Below are 25,051 nucleotides of genomic sequence, written 5' to 3' on the forward strand. Positions count from 1 at the left end.
ACGCAGAGGATTCTAACAGGCTCACTCCTTAGCACTTTCACAGATCCTCCAGGGACTTCTCTGCGAGAGAGCACCACCCCAATTTAGAAGCAGGCAACTCCAAACTCTGTGACGTGCAGCAGGTCCCTTTGGAAAAGAGACGAACTCCGGGAAGCCATTGTCTATGAGGCTGCACACCACGTGTGCCCGCTCCTGCCAACGGGCGGCCCAGGCCGCCGCCATCTGGCCGTGCCTCCTGCCCGAGGGCCAGGGCCCACAAACAGAGCGGGAGAAGCACCGCGCGGAGGGCGGGCGGCAGCCCCTGCGGCCCCTGGTGCCGGCTCTGGCCCCGCCGCCCACGGGCTGGGGTGGGGGCAAGGGAAGCACAGGGTGGGCGCTGGCCCGGGGCACCGCTCCACAACGGGCCTCATTGGGCGCGTACACAGGGCCCGCCGGCCTGACGCTCTGCAGTCACGGGCCTCACAGACGCTTAATGACCTGTAACACGGGCCCCGCAGCTGGTGCAGCCGGTCCCCGCGGGGGACCCCACCCCTCCCGCCAACATGCTCCTCCGGGGCCCGCACCCCAGCTCCTGGTTCCACCCGTCCTCAACCCGGAGGAGCCTCGCTGACCCCCGTGCCCCGGCCCCTGGTGTACGGACCCCAGGGCGCCGGCGCCCGCCGGCTCTCCCCGAAGACCACCACGTGCGCCTGGGTCCACCCGCATCGCTCCCGCTCCCCACGCCCCACGCAGCCTCTGCGGCCGCCTCCTCGCCGAGGCCGGCCCCGCCCTTCCCCTGCCCCGCTGGCGGACCCACTTTCAGCTGACCCCTGCGTCCGACCCCTTCCTGGCGCCTGGCCCCGCCCTGGGTCAGCAGCCCCTGTCCACGAACACAGCGGTGGCCCCCGCGCCGTCCACCGGGTGGGTCTCTTTTGAAAGGGTGATCCCACCCGCCCGGCCCCCCACGGCAGCTCCCTGACCCCTGGGCCTTTGCAGCGGCCACCCTCCCCCTGGCGCTCTTCCCTGGGGGACATACAGCTCGACCGTCGCCTCTCCAAGGCGCTGTGTCAACAGCCCCGCCACAGAGACGCCCCCTCCCACCCGCCGCACTGGTTTCCTTCACGGCAACTGTCCTGCCTGATGTCGGTCACGGGGTGTCTGTCCGTCCTCGGGGCTGAGTGTGCTTGCACTGGGCGCTGCCCCAGCCCTCGTGTAAAGATCAGCAAAGGAACCCGCGGCTGAGCCGGGCGAGCGGGTGAGGTTCCGCTTCCCCTGTGGGGCAGCCCAGGGAGACAGGTGGTCCCTGCGGGTTGGTCCCTGTTAGCTCACTCACAGGAAGTGCCCGCCCTGGCAGTGTGGACGCCGGGGAGGGCCATGCAGGGACGGGCAGGGCTCTCCTGGATCTGCCTGCGGTGGGGACAAGAACAGGCTTGGGGGAGACGGGGGGCGGTGGTCTGCGCCCGCCGGCCCTGGGGCTCGCCGTGCCCCCTGAGGCTGCACAAGTGGTTCAGGGCTCCCGCCAGGGCTGAGCCTCAGTGTCTGCCCTGATGTTTCTGTCAGCTTCCAGGGGCCGCCTCCCTGCCAGCCCACAGAACCGGCCCTGGGGCTCGGCTGCCCTGGGCTTCCTTCCTGGGGGTGCGGGGTGGCTAATCTGCCTCCTCCAGGGTTCCTGCCAGGCCAGACGCGGCTGGCAGCCGGGAGCACGCCACACAGAATCCAGGTTCTTCGAGGGCCGGCATGGGGCAGTCAGGGAGGCCGTGTCCTCACAGCTGGGCAGGAGGGTGCGGCGTGCAGTCATCGCGTGTGCTCACGGGACGGCCTGGCAGTGGGGTCTGGGCCGCTGGGGCCATGCCCTGAGTTTGAGGCCAGCCTTCCCCGCCACTTGGCTCTGCGTCCCCTCTGCCCCGGCCTCCTGCAGGGGCCCTGGGCAGCCTGGCCACGTGCCCCTGGTTACCCAGAAGTTCCTGGGATCACCGGAGAAGCTCCAGACAGACCAGGAACCTGTCCTCCCGGGACTCCAGGAGACAGAAGAGCTGAGAAGCAGGGGGGAGGGCAGGGCAGAGAATTCATTCCCCGTGCCCCCCGTCTGGAGTTGCGTGGCGGGTCCCTGCAGAGGGGCCGGGCGACAGCACAGAGGCAAGCAGCTCCGGCCCCCGAGCACAGGCTGCGCCCTGCGAGGGCAGGCAGGCAGGCGGCCCCACTCTCCCTGTAGTGAGCTGGGCCTCAGCCAAGAGCTGGTGTGTGTCTGGGGGGGCGGGTGGGGGGCAAGGAGGGGGCGCACTGCATAGATGAACGACACACAGCCCCTTCAGGGGGAGGGCAGAGACACCCTCGGCAGCGGCAGGCAAATAGATCCAGAACAGAAGGTCACCCCGGCCTGCTGAGGGGGACGAAAGTGACTCTTCACCTCCCGTCTGAGAAAATCAGCATCTGTACAACACACGCGCTTTACCCCAGACGCCAGTGTCTTGTCCGTGAAGCGTGAGGCATGCTGAAGGCACAGCGCTGCCTAACTCAGAGCCTCCCCTGCCATCGGCCCCTCCCTGGAGACCCCCACGTCTCCACGGTTACAGCTCAGGAAGGTCCGCACCCCGGAGGAACAGAGCCACCAGCTCAACACCATCACCCTCCGTGCTGGCCAGGAAGGGGGAGCCGGTTACCCAGTAGCCCAGCCCTGCTTGGAAGGGCTGGCCGAGGCCGCTAGCACCTCGGGGTCTTCTGGGCTCTTCCCCGGTCCGGTGGGCTCTGGGCCATGCTGCTGCTCCTCGCTCGGGTGAGGATACCACAAGCCTCCCCGGAAGCGGCCGCCGGTGACGGTTGCAGGGGGTCAGCCATTCCTCCCGCGTTCCAGCCTCGGGCGGCCTCCGCCCTTTCCCGCCTGACCTCCGGTGCCCCTGCCAGACCCAACTGCCTGAGTGCCCCCCCAGCCCGGTCCGCTCCTCAGTCCACGTTCTGCCCTCTGCCCGCCAGGCCCACCCCAGCTGTGCCTATGTCCTTCAAGCTTCAGTTCAAATATCACTTTGCCCACGGGGCCCAGCTGAGTCCAGTCCCACCCAGGGGCCCCCTGACGACACCCACCCTCAGGGCTGAGTTCTCCGAGCAGCAGACACTTGTCCCTCCCGGGGCAGTGAGTCAGTCCCGGGAGGGCTGGGCCAGTGCACTCCCACCCCAGCACAGGGGCCTAGGGGAGCAAAGGCTCAGTAAACATTTGCTTAATTGAATTTGGCCAAGGAGCCTCCTCCAGACGGGAGCAGACTGCACGATCCTCGGTGGGGGTGCAGGGGGGAGAGACCAGCAGCCCTCCTAGCAGGTGGGCCCTGCGTCCCCACACAGACACAGGGCTCCCAGCCTGGGTGCCGCCCTCCCATCCCCTTTCTCTGCTCACAGAGAACCCCGATTCTCGGCCTAGGAGGATTTCTGCCACCGACGCCGGGGAGGCTCGGCTGCTACCCTGAAGCCAGAAGAACCCTTCGGGCCCCCGGCAGCAGGGCACTGAGCCCCGGCCCAAGGCCCTCCCCTCTACCGCCCCCCCCACCGCACCCCAGGGCCCCCACCGCCTTTTAAGGGAAAAAAAAAAGATCGAGCCGAGAACATATTGCAATCGCAGCGGGTCGATATTCGCCTCTCGCTCTAAATGCTTGCGAGGAACCTGCTCGGGTGCGAGAGCGACGACCGCGAGTCGTGCGTCCCCCGGGGGCCCAGGCCTCTGGGGCCCACGCCTTCCGCTTCAGCCCAGGCCACGCGCCGGCCCATCACCATCACCATCGCCGCCCCGGGAGGGAGACCCCGCCGCACCCGCAGCTCGCCGGCCCGCGCCCCGCGCCGGTGGCCGCCCGGGGCCCCCCGGCCCGCCGCACCCCCGGGCGCGGGCGCCCCTGCCCGCACCTGCCGGCCCGCGGCGCCCCTGCCCGGCGCGCGGGCATCCGCGGCGCGCCGCTCCGCGCCCGGCCCCCGCATCCCGGAGCCCCCAACCCCGGCCCAGGCGGGGCCCCCTCCGCACAGAAGGCCCGGGCGGGGTCCGGGGGCCGCGCGCCCCGACCGCGGGGCCGCCCGCTCACCTCAGGGCCGCGGCCGAGCTGCTCCGGCGGCGCGGGGCGGCGGCGCCCGCGCGGGGACGTGACCGGGCCGCGGGCGGCGCACACGCTCCGCCGGCCGGGCTCCCTCCGCCCGCTCTCCCGCGCCGCCGCCGCCCGCGGGTCCGCCCGCCCGCCCGCCCCGCGCCGCGCCGCGCCGCCGGCAGGAGGCGGAGCCGCCAGCGCGCAGTGTTGCCGGGCCAACCGCGGGCGGAGGCCCCCGCGCCCGCCGGCCCGCCGCCCATTGGGCGCGAGCGGCTGACGGACAGGCCCACGGCCCAGCGACGGCGGGCCGAGGGGGCGGTGCCGGGGCTCCGTGCGCTCCGCGGCCCCGCACGCGCGCCGCCCGCTCGGCCGGCACCCGGAGGGGCCCTGCGGTCTCACTGCGTCGAGGCCGGGCGCCCACCCCGCTCCCCGCTGCCGCCCGGGGAGGCCGAGTGCGCCAGCGGTGCGTGGCCCCGGCCGCGTCCGCCGTCACCGGCCCAGATGCCAGCCTAGCCTGAGCCCCGCGACCTTGGACACCCGGTTGACCTCTGTGAGGCCTGTTTGCAAAGCGGGACTAGTGGCACCTGCTGCCCTGAGTTGTCGCGACGGCCGCCTCGGACGTGGGAAAGGGCCGTGCGGACCCTGGAGGTTTACGCCGGCGACGTCTTGCAGCGATGGAAGGGGGCTTCGTCGTCTTTGCTGCTCGGGCCAGCAGGGTTAGGGCTCATCAGGGTCCCTGGCAATCCTGCCACAGAAGGTTTGCCTTGGAAGGGAGGATACTAGAGTGGGAGGGGCCCAGGAGCGGCGCCTCCAGACAAGAGAGGCGGGAGGGAGCCAGTTCTGTTGAGGCCAGGGCCCATGGGCGCCATTGGGAAGCTCACAGACTGCTCGGATGCTCAGCAAAATGCAGAGAAGGGCAGTCTGCCAGCTTCTGCTTTCAGTTTCAGGGGGAGCCCATCTGCGGGCCTCGGAGCCAGGAGCCCCTCGTCCCTGTGCTTAAAAAGACTCAAGCCAGAACCAAGATGTCAGTGCTCCTCTGTCCTCCCCTACGCGCCGTGCATCTCAGAGCCCCCAGGTAAATGTAAATGCTCCTGCAGATGCTCCTCACTAACCCTTCTTTATACTCCTACACCTCATTGTATGGTCACAGTACCAGGGTCAGACCACTTGTTGGCTGATGGAGATGGGGTGGTGGGCCAAGCCCAGGCCTGTGAAGGTGCCGCCTACACACGGTTAGAGAACGGACAGACGTCGGTGATGGGCATCCTCAGGTGGATGACTCACTGAGGTCTAGACTAGATCTAATACGTGCTGGCTGCAGGTGGCCCCTGAGGACCAATGGGAAGTGGCCGACCATCGGGGGCTCCTTTGTGTGCACGCCTGCACCGCCAGGCCGGGTCAGGATGGGCTTTTCTGCCCAGAGGGCCACTCAGAGGCCAGTGGCTGTGACAGACCCTGCTCCAGGGTGGTGCAGAGGAAGCTGGGGGTGAAGCACAGCCCCGACTCCGCCGCCGCCCCCTGTACACGCTTGACAAGTTACTTCACCCGGATGAGCCTCAGCTGCTGCTCCTATCACAGGGGACATGAGCAGGTGGTCCCGAGAGGGTGATTCTGACGGGAGATGCACGTTGACCCGAGTGCAGAGAGGGCGGGGCACCTGAGGGACCAGGGGTCCAAACTCAGCTGTTTGCAGAGGCACATGTAGCTGTGAGCGAGGGGAGACCCCGCAGGGCAGTCCAGGTATGAGATGAGGGGCCCGACGAGCCTGGCTGCTGCCCCCCAGCCCCCTGACTGCGGAAGTGAGTGCTTCCCCCACCTCGAGCAGTGACCTTCACCCTCCTTTCAGCAAGCACTCACTCCTCTGCGCTCAGGATGGAGGGGGCCCGCGAGCTGGGGCAGGAGGAAGCCTGTTCCGCGCTGGGGCAGACCGCTGAGCCTTGAGCCGTGTGCGGCCGGGACGAAGCCAGAGGGTCAGCACAGCTGGAGCCCCGAGGATGCCAGCCACCCAGCCTGGCACGGGTCAGGGGACGGTAGCAGCTGCTGGCGGCCCTTGGATGGGACTAGGGAGCTTGGCCTAAGAACCGCGGGAGAGTTTTGGGTCCTAAAATTTAAGGAGGAGGATGGCAAGGTCTTCACGTTTATTCACAGTAGGCCTGGTCCCACTGTGTGAGGTCGTTCTCAAGGGTAGAATCAAGTAAGAAAACGTCAGCTAGTCAGCCCAGGGACAGGAAGAAAGCAGAGTCCGTCTGTGAGGCTCAGGCCAGGCCGGGAGATGCCGGGTGACCTGGCATGTCTGGGAAAGGCTGGATGGAGGCTGGGGGCTGAGAGGAGCCAGTGGGAGGGAGATGCAGGAAGAGGCACTTGTGAAGCCCGAGGAGGAGCCGCTGGAGACGTGCACGCAGAGAGGGGGGCATCCCCGGGCCGCGGGGTGGGGGGATCTTGGGAGGAAGACGTGGTCACCATGTCAGGCGCTCCTGAGGGGCCGAAGCTGAGGACAGAGCAGGGTCCCCACGAGCCAGGGCAGGCACGAGGGTGGAGCCGGGGCCGCACGAGGCTGAAAAGACAGACAGGCAGGTGGAGGCTGGGCCTGCTGAGGTTTGGGCACCGGGGCAGATGCCAGGCCCTGGGGCCGGGTCCACACTGTCCCAGAGCACAGGATGGGAGAGCACAGCGCTGGCTCCATGGGAGAAAGGGGGACGGGGCACCCTGCTGCCTGAGCCCACCCAGCACTCGGGAATGGCCGAACCTCCACTGCAGGGGTTGCACACCTGGGGATCATGACCCTCGGTCCCAGCCATTCCGGGCCCAGCAGCCGCACTGGACCCGGGCCTCCCCTGGCTCACGCAGGCGTCATGCTGTTGCCCCACGAGGCCCAGCTCCCCCGGGCCTCCGGGGCCCCTAGGACCTGGAATGCCTCATCTACGCGGGTCAGCCCCATGTGGTGACGACTGTTCCGCTGACTTTCGCTCCGGCCTCCCCACCGTCCTAGGGCGCCCCCTTCTGGCCAGCTCTTCTCCCAGCCCCACCTGTCCATCCCGCTCACCCCAACCTCGCCGCCGGGCAGTCGGGGGTCCTGGTGGGTTTTCTGACGGGTTTCTTTGGGGTCTGTGCACCACCACTGCCCCCCCCCCCCAACTAGAACAAGCCAGATCTGGGTTAGTTATAAATAGCCAGGCCTTCCACTCTCCTTTTAGCTGAAAAGCAGCGAAGTGAGCGAGCAGAAAGGCGCACCCCGCACGCGTTTTATTTTTAAATCTCCCGTTTCCAAATGAGCCAGGCCCAGCAATGCTGGAAGGAAAGCCCTGGGCAGCTGAAGGCCTTGCCTCTCCCTCCTGCGTGATTCCCGCTGCTCACCTGTCCACAGCAGCACCCTCCCTGGGCTGGCCCGGGTGCAGAGACCCCACTCAGCCCTGATGGATGGTGCAGCCCCCAGGCAGGAACCGTATCCCTCCGACAGCCAGTGCCGTCCTTCTCAGAGGGTCAGACTGTCACCTCCACACTGTGGGCTGCGGAGTGGCCATCCAGACGGCTGTGGCCGAGCGGGACTGTGGCTGGGAGGCCCGAGCGGAAGGGCCGGGTATACCTGTCTGGTGGTGGCCAGGCCGGAGAGCAGGGCTGAGGGGGCGAGAGCACTCAGACCCCCCGGAGGGGCAGGCGGGGACCACCCAGAGGTGTTCCCGCAGGGCAGGAACTGTGCAGCCTTTGTCTGAAGCCCCCTCCCACCCCTCACCCACACCCACAGGCCTCGGCCTGCAGCTGGAACTCCGTGGGCTCTGAGCCCCTTGCTGTGCCAGGCCCGTGTCTGGGCACACGGGGATACTAGTCGCTACACTAGCCCCCTCCCACCCCTCCTCCTCTGACACTGCACTGCCCCCTGCCAGGTGGGCTCCGTGAGGGTGAGCGGCTTGTCTGAGGTCACACGCTGGATACAGTTAGGAGTGCACCTTAGCCTTCTTCTGCCTTTAGTCTGTGTCAAACCACGGGACTCCCCTGGCAGTCCAGTGGTTAAGCACCTGCTTTGCAGTGCAGGGGACATGGGTTCGAGCCATACTCAGGAAACTAGGGCTCCATGTGCTGCAGGGCGGATGCTGAGCCCGTGAGCCAGGACGGAGGCCTAGCACAGCCAAAAATAAATATTAAAAAAACCCACAACTTAGACAACCCAGTACTCTTGAGGCAACAGGAAAACACTTTTCCTGTGTTGTGAGTGCCCTGAGAAGAAATGGGCCGCGCTGGTGGCTCCACCTGACGCCCCAGGAGCAAGCCAGCTGGGGGCAACTGGGGGCCCCTGCACACGCTGCCCTTCCTCTCCGCAGGCCCCTGCCACGTGAGCTCTCGAGGACCGAGGGCGGAAGGCTGGGAGATGTCTTCAAAGAGGAAATCCCTGGGTGCTAATTGGCACTCAGAGACCTGTAGGCTAATTAACCTGTTTATTTGTCTCTCTGGAGTAAATTAGTGGGTTGAGCCGGGAAGGCAGGAGACAGAGGTGTCGGCCGGTGGCAGCTTCGGCAGGGGACCGTGGACGGCTTCACGGTGGGCAGCTTGGACTGCTGGGGAGGGGGTGGGCTGTTGGGCACCCTCCTTGGGGGCCCATTCCCTGCCCTGCGGGGGCTGCTCTGCCAGTAGTTCTGAGCACTCAGGAGCACCCTTGGGGTGCTGCCTGGCCGTCTCTGGGGTCTCCTCTGGGCAGCCAGCTGTGTGCTGACTCCCCAGGGTGGGCAGGCTGGGAGGAGTAAGGCAGAAGCTTTCACAGGGGTCGGGCAGGCGGCTCCAGGCGGGGCCCCTCCCTGCTGGGCACTGGGCCCCTTCAGACCCCTCGGCCGGAATCTATGGACCGTCCGCCCACTGTGGATGGGGGCGCGGCCCTTTTTATGTGAGACGCTGTGCTGTTAACTCTAAACCTTCCTCCTGTAACCTCCCCGGCCAGCTTTCTCTCCCATCCCCGGGGCTGGCCGGGTATCACAGAGACGTCGTGTTGTGGGTGGAAGGAGGGACTGATGCCCCCCGCCCCTACCCCAGGCTTCCCTCTGGTTCATGGTGGTTGGGGGAGGGGGAAGGCCCCCCGTGTGCCCGGGTCCCGCAGGGGCGGCTGCTGCTTCTCAGGCCGCCGTTCCAGGCGGGTGCCCCCCAATCCCAGGTGGCCAAGGGCTGGACTTTTTGGGGCCCTCCGTGACCTCACAGCTCCCACCCCTGCTTGTCAGCCGTGGTTTCAGGCCCCTGCTTGGCAGCAGGAGAGGGTGGGATTTGTAATTTATCTGGTCAGATACTGCAGCCTCCGCCCCCCCCCCGCCGCAGTCCTCCGGCTTCCAGCACACGTGACAGGTGGGGGGTGGCCACAGGCCCACGCTCCGTCCCTGCTCCTGTCCCACAGGGGCCCTGGGCATCGTCAACAGCGGCCTGATCCCCTCGCTGGTGTGGAAGCTGCAGCGGGAGGAGGAAGAAATCCAGGTGCTCCTGCTGGACACGCTGGCCGCCTGCCTCACGGAGGATGCCACCGAGGCGCTGGCCAGCCGCGCGGTGCCCTTCCTGAAGGAGAAGCTTCTGAGCACCAACTGCGACATCCGCAGCAAAGCCGCCCGCACGCTCATCGCCGTCAGGTGAGGCCCCGGCTGGCCGCCCCCGCCTGCGTGCCCTGGGGGAGTAGGACCCCTCCACCAGGGCGGCCCGACAGTCTGTGCCCCAGGAGGCCCCCAGTCCCGCCCCCTCCCGTGAGGAAGGGAGGCCCAGGAGACGCCTTGTGCAGTCAGGACCGGGAGCCCGGGGCGTCGAGTCGCTCGTGGGCCAGGGTGGCCGTGCTCACAGCCTGTGCCCGGCGCAGCGTCCCCCCGGAGGGCAAGATCCAGGTGTGGCAGCATGACGTCATCCCCATCCTGGTTCACCTGCTGAAGGACAGGGACGAGGAGGTGCAGGCCAACGCGGCGGGGGCGCTCATGAACGCCACGGTGACCACCGAAGGTGAGGCGGCCCGGGCGGGGGTCGCCGCGGCCCCGACTGGCCGGTGTCGCCCCCTCTGGGGCGGCCGGGCCCCTCCCTGTCATCCTCTCGGTTCCCTGGTTTTGGAAGTCCTGCCTCTGACCCAGTCCTTTGTGAACCAAAATTCTCGGACTGACTCGGTTGCCACGCCCAAGCCAGTCCACCTGAGGTCCCGGCAGACGATGGAGCCCAGCAGCGCTCTCCCCAGTGTGCTGGGGCGGGGCCGGGGGGTGAAGAGGAACTGAGGTTACCCTGCACCCCGACTCCCACACTCAAGTCAGTGCCCTGGGTGGTTGGAGGGGCCCGGACCGGTTCCCCAGGGCTGCCTGGGCCTCTGATCCTCAGTCAGCGGCAGACCCCCCAGCGCTGGGAGTCCTGCCGCTCCCCATTTGCTCTGAGGAGCCCCCGCAGCCCCCCGGCCACCCCCACCCCCGCCCGCTCTGGGCCACACTCAGGGTCCCCCCGGGCATCCTGGGTGCACGCCTGGAGGGCTGGGGGCTCTCAAGGGACCCCGGCAACGTGGGAATTTGGGGACGTGAGGCCACCTTCCCTGAGCTGGCGTTCCTGCCGAGCGACCCTGAGCCCCCGTGGCAGGCCAGGCCCCAGTGTGGGGGTGAGGTGGGCGGTGGAGACGTGGATGCCTCGGCCTCTGAGGTCTGCAGCTTGGGGACCTAGGGGCACGAGGCAGAGCAGACTGTCGGGGTGTCCTGGGGGCAGCGGGTGTGGGGTGGACCCACAGGATGACGGGGGCACCTGGGCCAAGGGGGCTGGCCAGTGTGACAGCAGCGAGAAGTGATTGACGCAGGAGGGTGGGGGCAAGCGTGGCATTTCAGCAAGCGGGGACAGGGGGCAGCGACTGGAGTTTAATTTTCAAAAGATCCTTCACGCTGCCTGGTGAGGCACCTGGTGGCTGGGCAGAAGCCGGCGCGGGGAGCTCGTGGGGCTCAGGCTGCGGGCACGGACGGCCGGGGGGCCTGGGAGGTGGGCAGGGCTGCCCCCACCCCAGGAACACTTGGCATCGGTGGCCGGCAGGGAAGTATGCGGCCCTGGACGCAGAGGCCACCCGCCCGCTGCTGCAGCTGCTGACCTCGTCTCTGAGCAAGGCGCGCCTGAACGCCATCAAGGCCCTCACCATGCTGGCCGAGGCACCTGAGGGCCGCAAGCTCCTGCAGCCCCACGTGGCCACCTTCCGGGCGCTCGAGGAGGACTTCAGCCCGGCCGTGCAGCGCGCAGCCCAGATCGCCATCAGAGTCATCGAGTGGAAGCCCTGAGCCTCCTACCAGCACCCCCGGCCCCATGACTCCATGCCCGAATAAACGCACGGAGCCTCTTTATCTTGGTCCGAGTGGTGGCACCTGATGGTTCTGTCTCCTCTCTCTCGCCAAGGGGAAATGCCCAGCTTGGGAGGACCAGGCCACAGGCTGACCTCGGGTCTCGGGGACAGGCGGGAGGCCTCTCTGCACCCCCCTGCTGCACTCGAGGCCCCTGGGAGGGCAGAGAGCAGGGACGGGGCGGAGGAGGGGGCTGGACACTCCGGTGAACAGGCCCTTGGGGTGCGGCCCTGCTCGCGGGTCAGCCAGCTTCCCACAGGGGTAGCAGGAAGGCAGGCCACAGGTGCCACCCCTGTGGGCTCCTGCTGGGGGAGGGTGAGTTGTAAGAGGCCCCCCACCTGCACCCCAGGGATGAGTGCTCGGCACAGGGTAGCCCTTAAGGCCTCCCCCTCAAACAGCTGAGCTCCCCAAAGCCAAGTCCCCTAAGTGAGCCTGGGCCGGCCTCCCCCAGCCCTCCCGCTGCTGTCTGCAGGCTAGAGCGTCTGCGGGGATGGGAGGTGACGTGGCGGGGAGGAGAAGCAGGCTGCTAGGATGGGCTTGGTGGGGGGCGGGGAGGCACAGGGGGCCCCAGGGTCCCCCCCAGCCCACCCTGGCTGGCAGTCTGGCTCCATTTCAGGTCTGGACTCGTTGGTCTGGGCTGAGCCAGGGCCTTGCTCTCCAGGACTCACACCAGCTTTTTTTCCCTCGTTCCATCCGCAAACAGCAGCCCCACTTCCTGCGGGAAAGAACCTCCCACAGAACCAGCACCCCCAGGGAGTGAGTGCCTTCCCCAAGTCCTTCTGGGAACTAGGGCCTTCGCTTACCCAGAAGGGACATAGGGACACCTGCCTCCCTGGGGCTCCCAGGGATGAGCCCCAAGCAGGCCCCCTTGTTCCGGGAGAGGCCGGCTGCCAGGCCCAGGGGGGCTTTCAGGTTAAGTCTCGTTCTCAGGAAAGGTCCTGTAAGAGGGGCGCTTTGCTCTGAGGGCTCCGTCGGCCTGCCCCGTCGCCCCTCCGCACGGCGCGCTGGCTCCAGCTCGCCACCTCCTGGCCACCGAGACCCGTGCACGGGGCCCCTGCCTCCCGTGGCGGCCGTCCTGGCCCTCTGCCCAGGGCCCTGGTTGCGCCCTGCTGATCTCCTCTGTAGAAAGACCCCCCTTTCCTAACCTGGCCGACCTGTCCCGCTCTCCTGCACGGTCTCGCCCACCTGGCGGGCTTCCTCTACCAGCTTCCCTTCTCAGCTAGGGCAGCCGGCTGTCTTCTCTCCCTGCAGTCTGAATCGCTAGCGCCAGCTTCTCTCCCGGGTCCCGGCCCCCTGCAAGGAACTTAATACCGACCCTTAAATGTCTCCATGCAAGAATTAATACCAACACTTCACCAACTGCTTTAAAACAAAGACAAGAGGCAGGGACACTTCCCAACTCGTTCCATGAGGCTAACATCACTCCCATCCCCAAACCAGGCAAAGACCTCACGAGGAAAGAAAACTACAGACCAATGTCCTCTATGCATAGAGACACAAGAACTCAACCAAATATTAGCAAACCAAATCCAGCCGCGTGAGAAAAGCCTCATATACCACGACCAACGGGCATTTCTCCCCATGATGCAAGGTGGGTTCAACGCGTGACGACAAACCAATGGAACAGCGTGCAAAGAGAATAAAGAACAGAAATCACACGGTCACCTTCACAGGTGCAGGAGAAAGCATTTGACAATCCAACACCCATTTCATAAAAAAAAAAAAAAAAAAAAAAACCTTAAAACTAAAACAAAAAACTCTGAGCAAAAACATCCCTGGTGCTCCAGGGGTCAAGAACCTGCCTGCCAGTGAAGGGGACGCGGGTCCCAGCCCTAGACTGGGGAGATCCTCCATGCCACAGAGCAACTAAAAAGCCCGTGTGCCAGAGATACTGAGCCCACCTGTCGCAAGTCCTGAAGCCCGCGTGTCCAAGAGCCTGAGCTCTGCATGGGGGAAGCCACCCCAGTGAGAAGCCCATGCAGAACGACTAGAGCGTGGCCCCACTCACTGCAGCTAGAGAGAGCCCAAGCATGGCAGTGAGGGCCCGGCACAGCCAAAACACATAAACAAAGCTTGAAAAACTCAGCAACACAGGGATAGGGTGGAATTTCCTCAACATGATAACATCTGCTAACATCATACTCGACCGTGAGACGCTCGATGCTTTTCCTCCAAGATGGGGAGCAAGACAAGGATGTCCGCTCTCACTGCCTCAAACTTGACGCTGTACCAGAGGTTCTAGCCGGGGCAGTTTAGGCAATAGAATGAAACAAAAGGCATCCAGGTTGAAAGAAGTTGTCTGTACTTGCAGGTTACATAATTTTATATGTGAAAAAATTCCAAGGAATACACTTAAAAATATAAGAATAAACAAATTTCACTAAGTTACAGGTTCCAAGATCAAGATACAAGTTTTGTTTTTCTGTACCTGAGCAATGACCCATCTGAAAATGCAATTAAAATAAAGGGTAGGGGACTAATAGAAACCGTCGTGTATAAAATAAATAAGCTACAAGGACATACTGTACAACCCAGGAAATAAAACCAACCCTTTGATAATAACTATAAATGGAGTGTGACCTTCAGAAATTATGAATCACTAGGTCACGCACCTGTAACTCACATAATATTGTACATTGACTATATCTCAACTTTTAAAAAAGCCTCATTTACTGTAGCATCAAAAAGAATAAAACACTCAGGAATCAACTTAGATGTGTAAGACTTGAGTGCTGAAGACAAAACACTGTTGAAAGAAGCGAAAGGGGCCCTAAATGAATGGGGGCCATCCCACCTTCACGGATCAGAAAGACCGAACATGGTCAAGGTAGCACAGAGCGTCTTCACGCGACTCGGAGCCCGTGTGCCCGCACGGAGCCCGCCTCGTCCGCGCCTGCTCCCGTCCTGCGGGCCCGGCGCGAGGGCTGGGGCGCCCTTCGCCCATGTGCTCAGGCTGGAGAGCCGTTGCCGGGCCCTCCTTCCAGAAGCCCAGCGACCCAAGCCCTGTCACTTCTGCTTGCTGGCTTCTCTTGGTGCTGATCGGCTCCCTCGTCTTTCCTGCCACTGACTTGCCTGGATCCCTCTAACAGCCTCCCGGTGGGTGTTCTCACCTCCTTTTCACCTCCCCGTCAGCACTCAGCAAACCGGGTCCTATTCCTTCATGGCTGAAGCTTCCAGTGACTCAGGGTCCCAAAGCATGTGAGGCCGGCAGGTCGGGCCCCTTCCCACCTTTGCCCTCCACGCCCCCAGCTCTGCGCCCGGGCCTGCTCACACCCTCGCCCTCAGCGCCCCCAGCTCTGCGCCCGGGCCTGCTCACACCCTCGCCCTCGGCGCCCCCAGCTCTGCGCCCGGGCCTGCTCACACCCTGTCACTCTGTCGCCCCGCTGGCTCGCTGACCTCCTGCTGTAGTCAAGGGAGGCCTCTTCCCTGGGGCGCCCCTGCCGCTGTGCGTGTGTGCAGAGGCCCCCTCTACTGGGTTTCCTGACTGAGCTCAGTCTCCTCTTCTGTGGAGTGTGGCTGATCCTGGTCCTTCCACCTGGGCTGGGTCCACCTGGGCTGGGTCCACGGCTTGAAGGTGGTGATGACCCCGGCAGGGAACAGCGGGCCCACCCTCCGCACTGGCCATCCCCACTGGTGCTTCGCTCTGCTTCCCGAGACCATGAGCCCTGCCCGTGACGGTTCCCAGCAGTGCTGGCGCACAGTAGGCACTCAGACATGTCCGCTGAAGGACTGAACGGGGAAAGACGGGCTGGTTCTGACCACACCTTCAGAGGGTGGTTTTTGCAATGCTGGTGGGCCTCCCCCAAACCCCTTTGACGTATCTGAGACTTTTTCTAAAGATTCATTTATTCTGGTCTGAGAAGAAGAAAGAGGACGGGGTGGCTGAGGGCGCCCCTGCAAGGACACAGCCCAGGAGTGGCCTCTACCTGACTGCCAAGGGGATCCAGCCCAGGGGCTCGCCTCCCAGGAGCAGGCAGACTGAGAGGGACCAGGCGGAGCTCGGCAAGGAGGGATGTTTCCTCTCCATCTGTCCCCAAGGGGCGCAGCCAGACAGAAGCGAGCTGCAGGGAGGCCTGGTCCTCAGGCAGGGACCAGCTCAGCCCACCGCCGTCCAGGCAGGTGCCAACGCCTCTGTCCATGCAAGCCCTGCCTGTGTGACCTTCGGCAGTGGGCTCAGCCCCTGTGGGTGGGCATCTTTGCCAGCAGCGTACCTTTCCAGAGGAGGAGAGGGCACTGCCAGTGGACGTGGGCACAGGAAGGAAACGGTGGCAGCAAACACAGGCAAGGCTCCCAAGGGTCTCAAGAGGCGAAACGCCAGAGCCAGCGTGGAAGCCAGCGCCTGTGTGCAGCCATCTGAGGGCGTGGCTCAGGAGCAGAGGAGGCGTGCTCGCCTGCGGGCCCTGCCCTCGCCGCGGGCCTTGCCGCCCTGGGGCTCAGGGCGCATGCTGGGCGGTGTGAGCCCGGCCCCTCATCCGGGGCCGCCCCGGGCCCCCTCCCGCGCAGCCGCTAGTGGAAGTAGATGTGGCAGAGCACCGTGAGCAGCACCAGGAGCAGCCCGCAGAGCCCGAGCGCCTTGCTCCAGAGGAGCCGCTCCTCCGGCGCCTCCCTCTTCTCTGTCCCTCCCGACGTGGCACCGTGCGCCGTCCCTTCAGCCATGTCATTCTGCTCCGTCTCAGGCACGCCCACCTCTTCCGGGGCCAGCTTGGGGCTGGGCAGCAACTCCAGGCCACAGAACACGTCCCAGGCCTTCCAGAGGCAGCCCCTGTCCTCTACGAATGTGTCTGGAACCGAGGGGATGGGCACAGTCAGGAGGCCGCACACAGGAGGGGTCTTCCCAGGGTCTGGCATCTCGTGGGGAGCCCTGAAGGGAGCCCAGTGGACCGGCTCCCCGTGCGGACAGTAAGCCTCAGCCCTGGCTGTGGAGTGCCTCCCACCAGCCTCAGGGGCACAGAGAGTGGAGCTGGGGGATCACGCTCGCCTATCATCAGCAGAGACTTCAGCCAGCCCAGAGCCCAGCTGGCACAGGGCAGGCCTCCCCTGCGGGCCTACACCGAGCCCAGCTCTGCAGGTCCAGGGCAAGAGGCTGCTCCTCGGAGGACAGAAGAGCCCCGCTGCCCTGCTCTCTCTGCTTAGCAGCCCTGGGAGTGTCTTCTCCAGGCAGTACCAGCCTCAAGGCCTGACCCAAGGACCTTCCGGGTCCTTGGAAGGGGAATGGTTTTCTCCAGGAGCAGGGGGAGGCCCAGGAACTATAGGCAAATTTCCATCCGTATCTCTGGGCCAAATCAGTGAAACGCCTCCCTCTGGGGCTTAGCCGTCCTTCTGGTGTCTGGCAGTGCGGCCACGCAGGCCAGCACCACGGCCAGCTCCGAGCGCACACAGCCGGGAACGGTGCCCTCCCTGACGACGACAAGCAGTGTGTCCAGCAGTGCGTGCAGCGACCTGCTCTGCGTCTCACTCCCTTGGGCAGCGGCCGCGCCAGCTGTGCCCCGAGGCTGAGGCAGCACCGGGATCGTGGAGCTCGCCGGCCGGTGTTCCAGGGGCCTGTGTCATGGGGGAGGGGCCGCCGCCAGGGACCCCAGAGACGAGGGCCTGCGTGGCGGTGAGAGGCCTGGCCTCTCAGATGCTGTTGTCAGCCGCCAGGCCCAGAGGGCTGACCCCCCATGCGGCCACAACCCAAGGGCTGCCTGAAGGGAGGCGGGACAGGCCAGTGGCCGCGAGCATGTGCTCTGCAGTCAGCCTGCCCGTGCCCGACCTCCCAGCCCCGCCACTGCTGGGTGGTGTGCGGAGCCGGGGCAGACACTTCTGGGTGGGGCCGCAGTCTCCCCATCTGTGAACCAGGACGACAATGGCCCGTCACACCCAGCGGCTGGCACATTCCACATGCACGGCAGGTGTGCACCAGCGTCCTCGTGGTCGTCCACCCACGACTGAGGACAGGACTGCGAGGGGCCCCAGGGACACACCCTGCACATGTGGCCCTGACGAGCAGTTCCCCCGTCCCCCAGGGAGAGCACTCCCGAGAGCCTGGCACCCTCCAGAGACCTGGGGCCGCCTGGCTGTAGGTGTCAGGAGAGGGTCCCTGGCAGGAGTGGAGGTGGGGCCCCAGGACGATGTCCCCCAGACATGCCTGCCACAGTGTCCCCTCGGCCCCCCCGCCCCGGTCCCTGGCTGCAGACTCAGCGCTAATCCCGTTAGGCTTTATCTGCTTGCGTCAGTGCTTCAGGAGATGCAGGTGCCCTCCCCGCGGCCCCACACGCCTCTCTGACCCCCCTACTGAGCGCTTTCCCCTGGGCCTCCTGGAGACCCGGACCCAAGCCTCTCCTGGACACTCTCCCTGCTGGGACTGAAACTCAGGTGTCCGCAGCGGTGTCCCTGGCGCCCTCGCGGGGGCAGCTGCCCACCACTCCTTGCGGACAACGCCCGCCTGCGCCCAGGAGCCTCTGGCTTGAACCGCTGTGAGAGGTGCCGTGACCCACTGTCCCTCCCCCAACCCCATCCTGGGGCACACGGTGTAATCCGTGCATCCCTCCCGCCCCACCGCAGACACTTCTAGGTTGCCAGACGCTTCTGTTTCTCCGCCCCTCGCTTTGTGCCAGACCCTCCCCCGCTCCCCCTGCACCTGCTGACGCCTCCCACCTCCATATTCCTGGGCCAGAACCCCAGAGAGGGGTCTCAGAGGCATCACGGGGCCTCCGCCTCGAGGCGCTTCTGGGCGTGGAGACCGCGGGCTTGTGGGTGGGAGCAGGCCCCTCCAGTCGCTGGCTTCCGGCCTCTCACCTGGCTGTGCCTGGGGCTCGGGGCTCTTCACCTCTGTGTCCTCGTCCAGGTCCACCCTCTCCTCCTGGCTGTTCCGCAAACTCCAACAGAGGCGGTGGAGCTGAGGGGAGACAAGGGGCCTGTTGCCACCAGGGCCCTATCGTCGGGGTTTATGGAGTCACAGCTGGGCACCAGGGTCTCCAGGGACTGAAAAGAGGTGTGGTCATTGGTTCCAACAAGGGAGGAAGGAAGGGGTGGGGTGGGGAAAGCGTGGTGCTCGGGAACCCCGGGTTTCAGTTCTGGCCTCGCAAAGGGCGAGCTCAGTGTCCTGGGCTGGACACTGGCGGCACGAGGCACATGCTCAGCGCACCTTCCGGCGACCGAGGTCCAGGAAGCTGTGCCCTCCAGGCTGGGAGAAGCGGCCCCGCACCCCTGGTCTGCTGCTCCTGGGTCACCCACAGGGTGGACCCAGGGGCTGATTTCCTGCTGGAAGAACCTCCTGGCTGTCAGAGACGAGCGCTCACACGCAGCCCAGGGGAGGCTTGGCCTGCCTCATCTTGGGTACTCGGTGTCCTGGCCCCGGCAGGGCTCTCCCACTCACACTCTGCAGGTGTCTGCAGGTGCAGAAAGCGGCCGGAGCAGAGGCATGTTCCCGGCCCAGCTCCCATCCAGACCCCAGGGCGTGGGCCTCACAGGCCCCTCCCTCCAAGCGCCGCCTCCCTTCTCTTCCCCGGACCCTCCCTGCTGGCCTCCAGCTCAGCCAAGCCTGGGGGTCCTGCTGGGCCCACTGGCCACGCCCGTGCAGGTGACACAGCGGCGTCTGCTCAGGCCCAGCAGGCCGCTGGCTGGCTCTGGAGTCACGGACAAGTGACCGCGCTCCTCGGAGCCCAGGCATTTTATACTCCAACTAGAGTGGCAGACGCCTCTTCCTGGGCAGGGCAAGCGGCCGGACAGGAGAAGGGGCGTGCGGGCCGCTGGCCACAGCTCTGCGGGCATTCCTGTCGCCCCACCCCCACCCGCACCCCCACTGGCCAACCGGGCGGCCAGGACGACCCTGCTTCTATGAACTCACACCAGAGTGAGCGACCTCAGCGCTTCACAGAAAATTTGTATTTTGAAAGTCAAACGTCTCACTCTGGGTGAATGCTTCATTGGAGGATCGCCTTTTAGTTCAGCTCTGTGCTTAAGGCAAGGAGGTTACTTGCCTGTTTCTGACCCGTATGTCACCCCGACCCCCAGCCCTCCCGCTTCTCTTCAGCCGCTTTTCTCCCAAGCTGCTCCCAGGACGCAGGGCCCGCAGGTCGGCCCCGGAGCACGCCCACGGCAGCACTCACGTGTTTGTCTGGAATTGGCACGGTGAACATGGAGATGCCCAGGACGGTGATGAGGCTGATGGTGAAGAGGATCATGGCGAAGTAGAGGTAGTGCACGCCGCAGATGATCCGGGGGCACTTCCTGTTCATGGAGCAGCTCCAGGGCCCGTAGGCAAACTCGGACAGCATGCGACAGGAGCCGATCACAAGGCCGCTGGCCAGCCCCCAGAAGGCGCCCTGCAGAGGAGGAGCCCAAGTCACCGGGAGCAGGGTGGCCTGAGCCGAGTCATCTGGGTCTAAGCTGAGCCCAGCACAGCAAGGGCTTCACGCGCCCCGCAGAGCCGTCTCGGCAGCGGGAGACGACACCGCCCGGACGAACAAAGACCGAGAGGCGCGCACACTCTACCAAGTCCGTCGGAGAACTCAGGGAGCACTGGAGACACGTCTAAGTCAGATGATGAAGACGCATCCCAAACAGTGTCCGAGAAGACCTGTCTCGCCTGCCGCGGTGGGGGCACCTCCATCTCCCCAGCTACTCAGGCACAGACCCCAGGAGACGTCCCTGGCCCCTTCCCCCCCAACCCTGCCCTGCCCTCGATCCACCAGTGAGTCATGCTGTCACTCCCACGGAGACCACCTCCGTCACGATCGTCTGCTGTCTCTCACACGGGGACTCCCTTCCTGGTCTCTCCTCGCCCGCAGTCCGAGGAGCCCGCGTGAGCTCTTCGAAGCATGGGTCAGGGAGTGCCCTGTCTCTGCGGAAGCCCTTGTGGCTTCTCCTGGCCGCCCTGAGAAGCAAGGCTCAGCTGCTCCGCTGACCTCACCTGGCTCCGCCCTCCTGTCGGTCCCCTCCAGCCACCAGGCATGCCGTTTCCCTGTCTGCCAGGCCTCTGCATGTGCCCTTCTTCCTGCTTTGGTCTCTCCCAAGATCTTGGTGGTTCTGGCTCGCCCTTCAGGATGCAGGTTCTAGGCCACTTTCTTAGGAGAAATCTCCTCCCACGACCTTGGCTGATGTCCTTGTGCCCCACGCCCTGCCCCCAGCATCTGCCCTGCTCACCTCCATGCTTCTTTACTTTCCCCTCCCCTTCTTTACTTTTAAGCAGCACTACCCCACTCTCAGAAATCTTATCTGTTCACTGGGTATCGTCTGTCTCCTCCACAGAGACACTGTACTCCTTAGCCTAAGGACTTGGGCTTGGAGCCAGTCTCAGGGACGGCTGGATGTCGGAGGAGGCAGAGGATGCAGTGTGTGCGGGAAGAGTCCTGGAGAAAGAACTGAAACCAAAGGCCAGGAGAGTGGTCCACAGGCCCCATTTATTGAAGGAGACGTGCAGGAAAGGGAAGACCGAGGGACAGATGAGGGTGAGAGAGAGGGCCTGGAGAAGTTCTCCAGGCCAAGCAAGGGACCCACAACATGCTGTAACCTTGGACCAGGGTAGCCGGAGAGCCACTGACAAGCTCCCCAGTTTCCCTTGGTGGCAGCCCCAACACCCTGAGAGTGACTCAGAGGTGGGAGGCAGACCGTTCTGACCGCCTGCTCCTCTTGCCCACGCCCCTCCCAAGCAAGCACAGGGAGGAGCATTTTCAGAACCCAGACGCCCCCTCACCCCATTCTTGGTGCTAAACTGAGTCCTGGTGAGCTGAGCCGTGGCTTGGTGGTAAAGAATCCACGCCAATGCACGAGACTCAGGTCTCATGTAGGTTTAATCCTTGGGTTGGGAAGATCTCCTGGAGAAGGAGACGGCAACCTACTGCAGTATTTTTGTCTGGAAAATCCCATGGACAGAGGAGCCTGGTGGGCTACAGTCCACGGGGGTCACAAAGAATCAGACACAACTGAGTGACTGAGCGTGCACCCACAAGCTGAGCAGAGCAGAAAGCTCTAGCCAACTGGCCTGGAGGACTGAACACCTGGCCTGAGCCTGCAGGAGGCAGCAGCCAGATGGAGGTGGACAAAGAGTCTCACGGCAAAGCAAAGACTCCGTGGGGAAGGACAGGGGCCACAGAGGGCAGGGGACAGGCAGTCAGCACTGCACGTGACCAGCAGCACCCAGGCCCGGGGGCTGCATGCGGAGTGGCCAGGGCTGGTGGGCAGGCAGGAGCCAGGTCTCAGAGGCGCTGAGCTCAGAATGCGTGCAAGGCAGGAGAAACAAGTCAGGATGTGACTCAACTAACCAGTGAAAACGTTCTGGCAAACCGTGCTTCCAGTCTTACGGGTGAGATGATCGAACCGTTAGTTGGGACCTTTATCTAGTTCTACATGTGGTGAAGAGATGGTCTTCGTGAAGGGAAGGTGGTAGGAGCCTGGGGCTGAACATCCCCCTGAGCGTCTGACATCTCTGAGCAGGAAAGCATCCTCCTGCAGAGGCCAACAGCAGAGGGCCCTCCTGCGGCTAGACAAGCGTGCAGGAGGGCCCCACGCGCTCTGCCCCGTGCAAGGCAGGGCCGGAGGCGGGCGGCCTTGGGAGGGCGGAGCCTGCTCCCGCCCGCCCACCCCGAAGTGTGAGCCACCTACCTGCTCAGTGACCCTCTTGCAGAAGACGGCCAGCAGGAACGTGGCGGCCACGGGCGGCGTCAGGTAGCTGAGCAGCGTGTGCATGTACTCAAACAGCTGCTCCCTGTGAGCCACCTGCAGGGCGGGCACCCAGGCCACTGAGACGGCGAGCAGGACTATAACAAAGAGCCTGCAAGTTCAACCGAAGGTCAGCGACACTGAGGGGTTTGTGCTTGTCTGTTTAACCTGCCAATAGAACACCTGCAAACCATAAACTATGAGCTAGTTCTGATCACTCCTTAGGGTACATTTGGATGCCCGTTCCTTAAGTGTGGCAGAGGAGACAGCATACCCCTAAACACTAACGGGGCCCGAGGGTTCTTAAAACCCCTTCAACTTCTGGACTGGATCGTGCGTAGATTTTCATCACATTTGGAGGGTGTGTCTTGAGGTGGTCATGCTTACAATATATAATACATGGGAAACGTTACTTCCTTGAGGGATAACGCACTTGTACACACTTCAGATGGAGCAGTGATGTGCCTGACTTTACAGACTGCTGTCAGCTCCCTTACGCCCTCGGCTGCTCATGCGGGAAACTGCCCAACAGTCCACAACGAGCAACCAAGCAACTGGTGAGAGACAGAAAAGGCTGAGTAAAGATTCCATTGCCCGCAGAGGGAACCGCCTAGGGCTTTCCACTGAAAGCAGAGAGTGTGTCCGGGACTAAGAATTCGCTACACGACTAGAGAAAACTGACGCAGAGTCACACTGCTGCTGCTGCTAAGTCACGTCAGTCGTGTCTGACTCTGTGTGACCCATAGACGGCAGCCCACCAGGCTCCCCGTCCCTGGGATTCTCCAGGCAAGAACACTGGAGTGAGTTGCCATTTCCTTCTCCAATGCGTGAAAGTGAAAAGTGAAAGGGAAGTTGCTCAGTCGTGTCCAACTCCTAGCGACCCCATGGACTGCAGCCTACCAGGCTCCTCCGTCCATGGGATTTTCCAGGCAAGAGTACTGGAGTGGGGTGCCATTGCCTTCTCCGCAGAGTCACACTGACCAAGCATGAATGCCAGGCCCCCTGTGTCAGCCTAGAGGGGTGGGGTGGGGACGGAGATGGGAGGGAGGTTCACAAGAAGGGGAGACGTGTATACCTATGCCTGATTCATGCTGAGGTTTGACAGAAAACAACAAGATTCCATAGAGCAATTATCCTTCAATAAAAATTAAATTAATTTGAAAAAAAAAAGAGGCCTCCTTAAGTTCAAGGGAATCGGCTAGGAATTTACCTGCATACTTGAACAAAAGCCAATATTCTTCAGAGGAACATGATCCAGAATTTCTACTATTATCTACAATGTTAAGTATATAATACAACTTTCCTATGAGTGGGGAGAAGAAAGAAAATGTAACCTACAGTCAAGGAAAACAGACGTCAAAAGAAATCAACCCCAAGATGGTTCAGGTATTAAAATGACCACAGGCTTCAAAGCAACTACTACAGTTATCTTAAAGAATTTGGACGAAATGATAGTTATGAGTGAATAGATGGGAAATCAAGGCAGAAAATGGAATACTAGAGAAAATTTTAAAACCAACAAAACAGACACTCCAGAACTAGAATTCCAGTTGAAAATATGAAATGAAAAATTCACAGGTTGGCCTTAACAGTAAATTGGAAATGGCAGAAGAAAGGGCCAATATCCTCAAGGGAGACTGATGAAAATCGAAACTGAAGAACACAGAGAAAAAAATTTTTTAAATAAACAGTGCCTCCATGAGCTGTGGACAATATCAAAAGGCTAATATGTGTGTAAGCAGAAGAGGGACGCAGCAGACAGACATGCAGAGAGATAGTGGTCAACAATTTCCCAGATCTGGTGAAAAACATTAATTTGCAGATTAAGAATTTCAGCAAAACCCAACCAGCACATCCATAACAAAACTGCTGAAAACCAAAAATGAAGAGAAAATTGTAAAAATCCAGGAAAGAAGACGCATTACATACACAGAGCAGTACTATGAATTATAGATGACTTCTGATCAGAAAGAAGAGGAACTTGGACAACTTTAACAGCAGCAATAATAGAATTACAAATGCACAAGGACCTGATAAACATTGTTCCAAAGAAGATACTCAGATGGCCGACGGGCACATGAAAAGGCGCTCACCATCACTCATCAGGGAGAGGCAAGAACTACAGTGAGGTGCCGTCTCATCCCCGCTAGAAGGGCTGCCGTCAGAAAGACGAGAGATGACACGTGCCGGTGGGGAGGGGAGAGAGGGGCGCTGGGGACGCTGGTGCGAGCGTAAGCTGGTGCAGCCGCTACGGAAAACAGGACGGAGGCGCCTCAAGAAACCGAAAAGGGAACTACAGCTCAGGCTAGTTCCAGTAGTCGCCCAGTCCTGTCTGACTCTTTGCGACCCCATGGACTGCAGCACGCCAGGCCTCCCTGTTCATCACCAACTCTCAGAGCTCACTCACACTCATGTCCATCGAGTCGGTGATGCCATCCAGCCATCTCATCCTCTGTCCTCCCCTTCTCCTCCCGCCTTCAATCTTTCCCAGCATCAGGGTGTTTTCCAATGAGTCAGTTCTTTGCATCAGGTGGCCAAAGTACTGGAGTTTCAGCTTCAGCATCAGTCCTTCCAATGAATATTCAGAACTGATTTCCTTTAGGACTGACCAGTTTGATCTCCTTGCTGTCCAAGGGACTCTGAAGAGTCTTCTCCAACACCACAGTTCAAAAGCACCAATTCTTCGTCACTCAGCTTTCTTTATAGTCCAACTCTCACATCCATACATGACCACTGGAAAAACCACAGCCTTGACTAGACGGACATTTGTCAGCAAACTAATGTCTCTTTTTAATATGCTGTCTAGGTTGGTCATAGCTTTTCTTCCAAGGACCAAGTGTCTTTTAATTTCACGGCTGCAGTCACCATCTGCAGTGATTTTCGAGCCCAAGAAAATAAAGTCGCTCACTGTTTCCACTGTCTCTCATCTATTTCCCATGAAGTGGCGGGACTGGATGCCGTGATCTTAGTTTTCTGAATGTTGAGTTTTAAGCCAACTTCTTCACTCTCTTCTTTCACTTTCATGAAGAGGCTCTTCTTCACTTTCTGCCAGAAGGGTGGTGTCAGCTA

The 25,051-nt window shown here is 62.7% G+C and overlaps 3 protein-coding genes across 4 annotated transcripts in view; 1 reads left to right on the plus strand and 2 right to left on the minus strand.

Annotated features, from left to right (window-relative positions):
* GNAZ (G protein subunit alpha z) overlaps nucleotides 1–4,122 on the minus strand; it is a 30,242-nt gene extending 26,120 nt beyond the window's left edge. The window contains exon 1 of the mRNA XM_061385569.1: nucleotides 4,038–4,122. The gene's annotated coding sequence lies outside the window, so the exon portion shown is untranslated. The remainder of the gene's footprint in view (nucleotides 1–4,037) is intronic.
* Nucleotides 1–11,350, plus strand: part of RSPH14 (radial spoke head 14 homolog) — a 52,075-nt gene extending 40,725 nt beyond the window's left edge. Inside the window, exons 1-4 of one of the 2 annotated variants that reach the window (XM_061385567.1) lie at nucleotides 4,427–5,112; nucleotides 9,409–9,634; nucleotides 9,856–9,992; nucleotides 11,043–11,350. In XM_061385567.1, coding sequence (XP_061241551.1) covers nucleotides 4,896–5,112; nucleotides 9,409–9,634; nucleotides 9,856–9,992; nucleotides 11,043–11,281 — 819 coding nt within the window. In that variant the 5' untranslated portion in view covers nucleotides 4,427–4,895 and the 3' untranslated portion in view covers nucleotides 11,282–11,350. Of the gene's footprint in view, nucleotides 1–4,426; nucleotides 5,113–9,408; nucleotides 9,635–9,855; nucleotides 9,993–11,042 lie in introns of those variants that run through there. The other variant, XM_061385565.1, reaches the window with a different exon arrangement.
* Nucleotides 11,351–13,626: 2,276 nt separating this feature from the next.
* The window catches only part of LOC133229170 (sodium/glucose cotransporter 1-like), a 50,217-nt gene continuing 38,792 nt past the window's right edge, over nucleotides 13,627–25,051 (minus strand). The window contains exons 12-15 of the mRNA XM_061385564.1: nucleotides 21,926–22,094; nucleotides 19,432–19,647; nucleotides 18,119–18,218; nucleotides 13,627–16,122 (exon numbers count right to left, since the gene is read on the minus strand). Of these exons, the coding sequence (XP_061241548.1) occupies nucleotides 15,848–16,122; nucleotides 18,119–18,218; nucleotides 19,432–19,647; nucleotides 21,926–22,094 (760 nt within the window). The 3' untranslated portion in view covers nucleotides 13,627–15,847. The remainder of the gene's footprint in view (nucleotides 16,123–18,118; nucleotides 18,219–19,431; nucleotides 19,648–21,925; nucleotides 22,095–25,051) is intronic.

This window comes from Bos javanicus, chromosome 17 (assembly GCF_032452875.1).
Source record: "Bos javanicus breed banteng chromosome 17, ARS-OSU_banteng_1.0, whole genome shotgun sequence".
Classification (NCBI taxonomy): domain Eukaryota; kingdom Metazoa; phylum Chordata; class Mammalia; order Artiodactyla; family Bovidae; genus Bos; species Bos javanicus.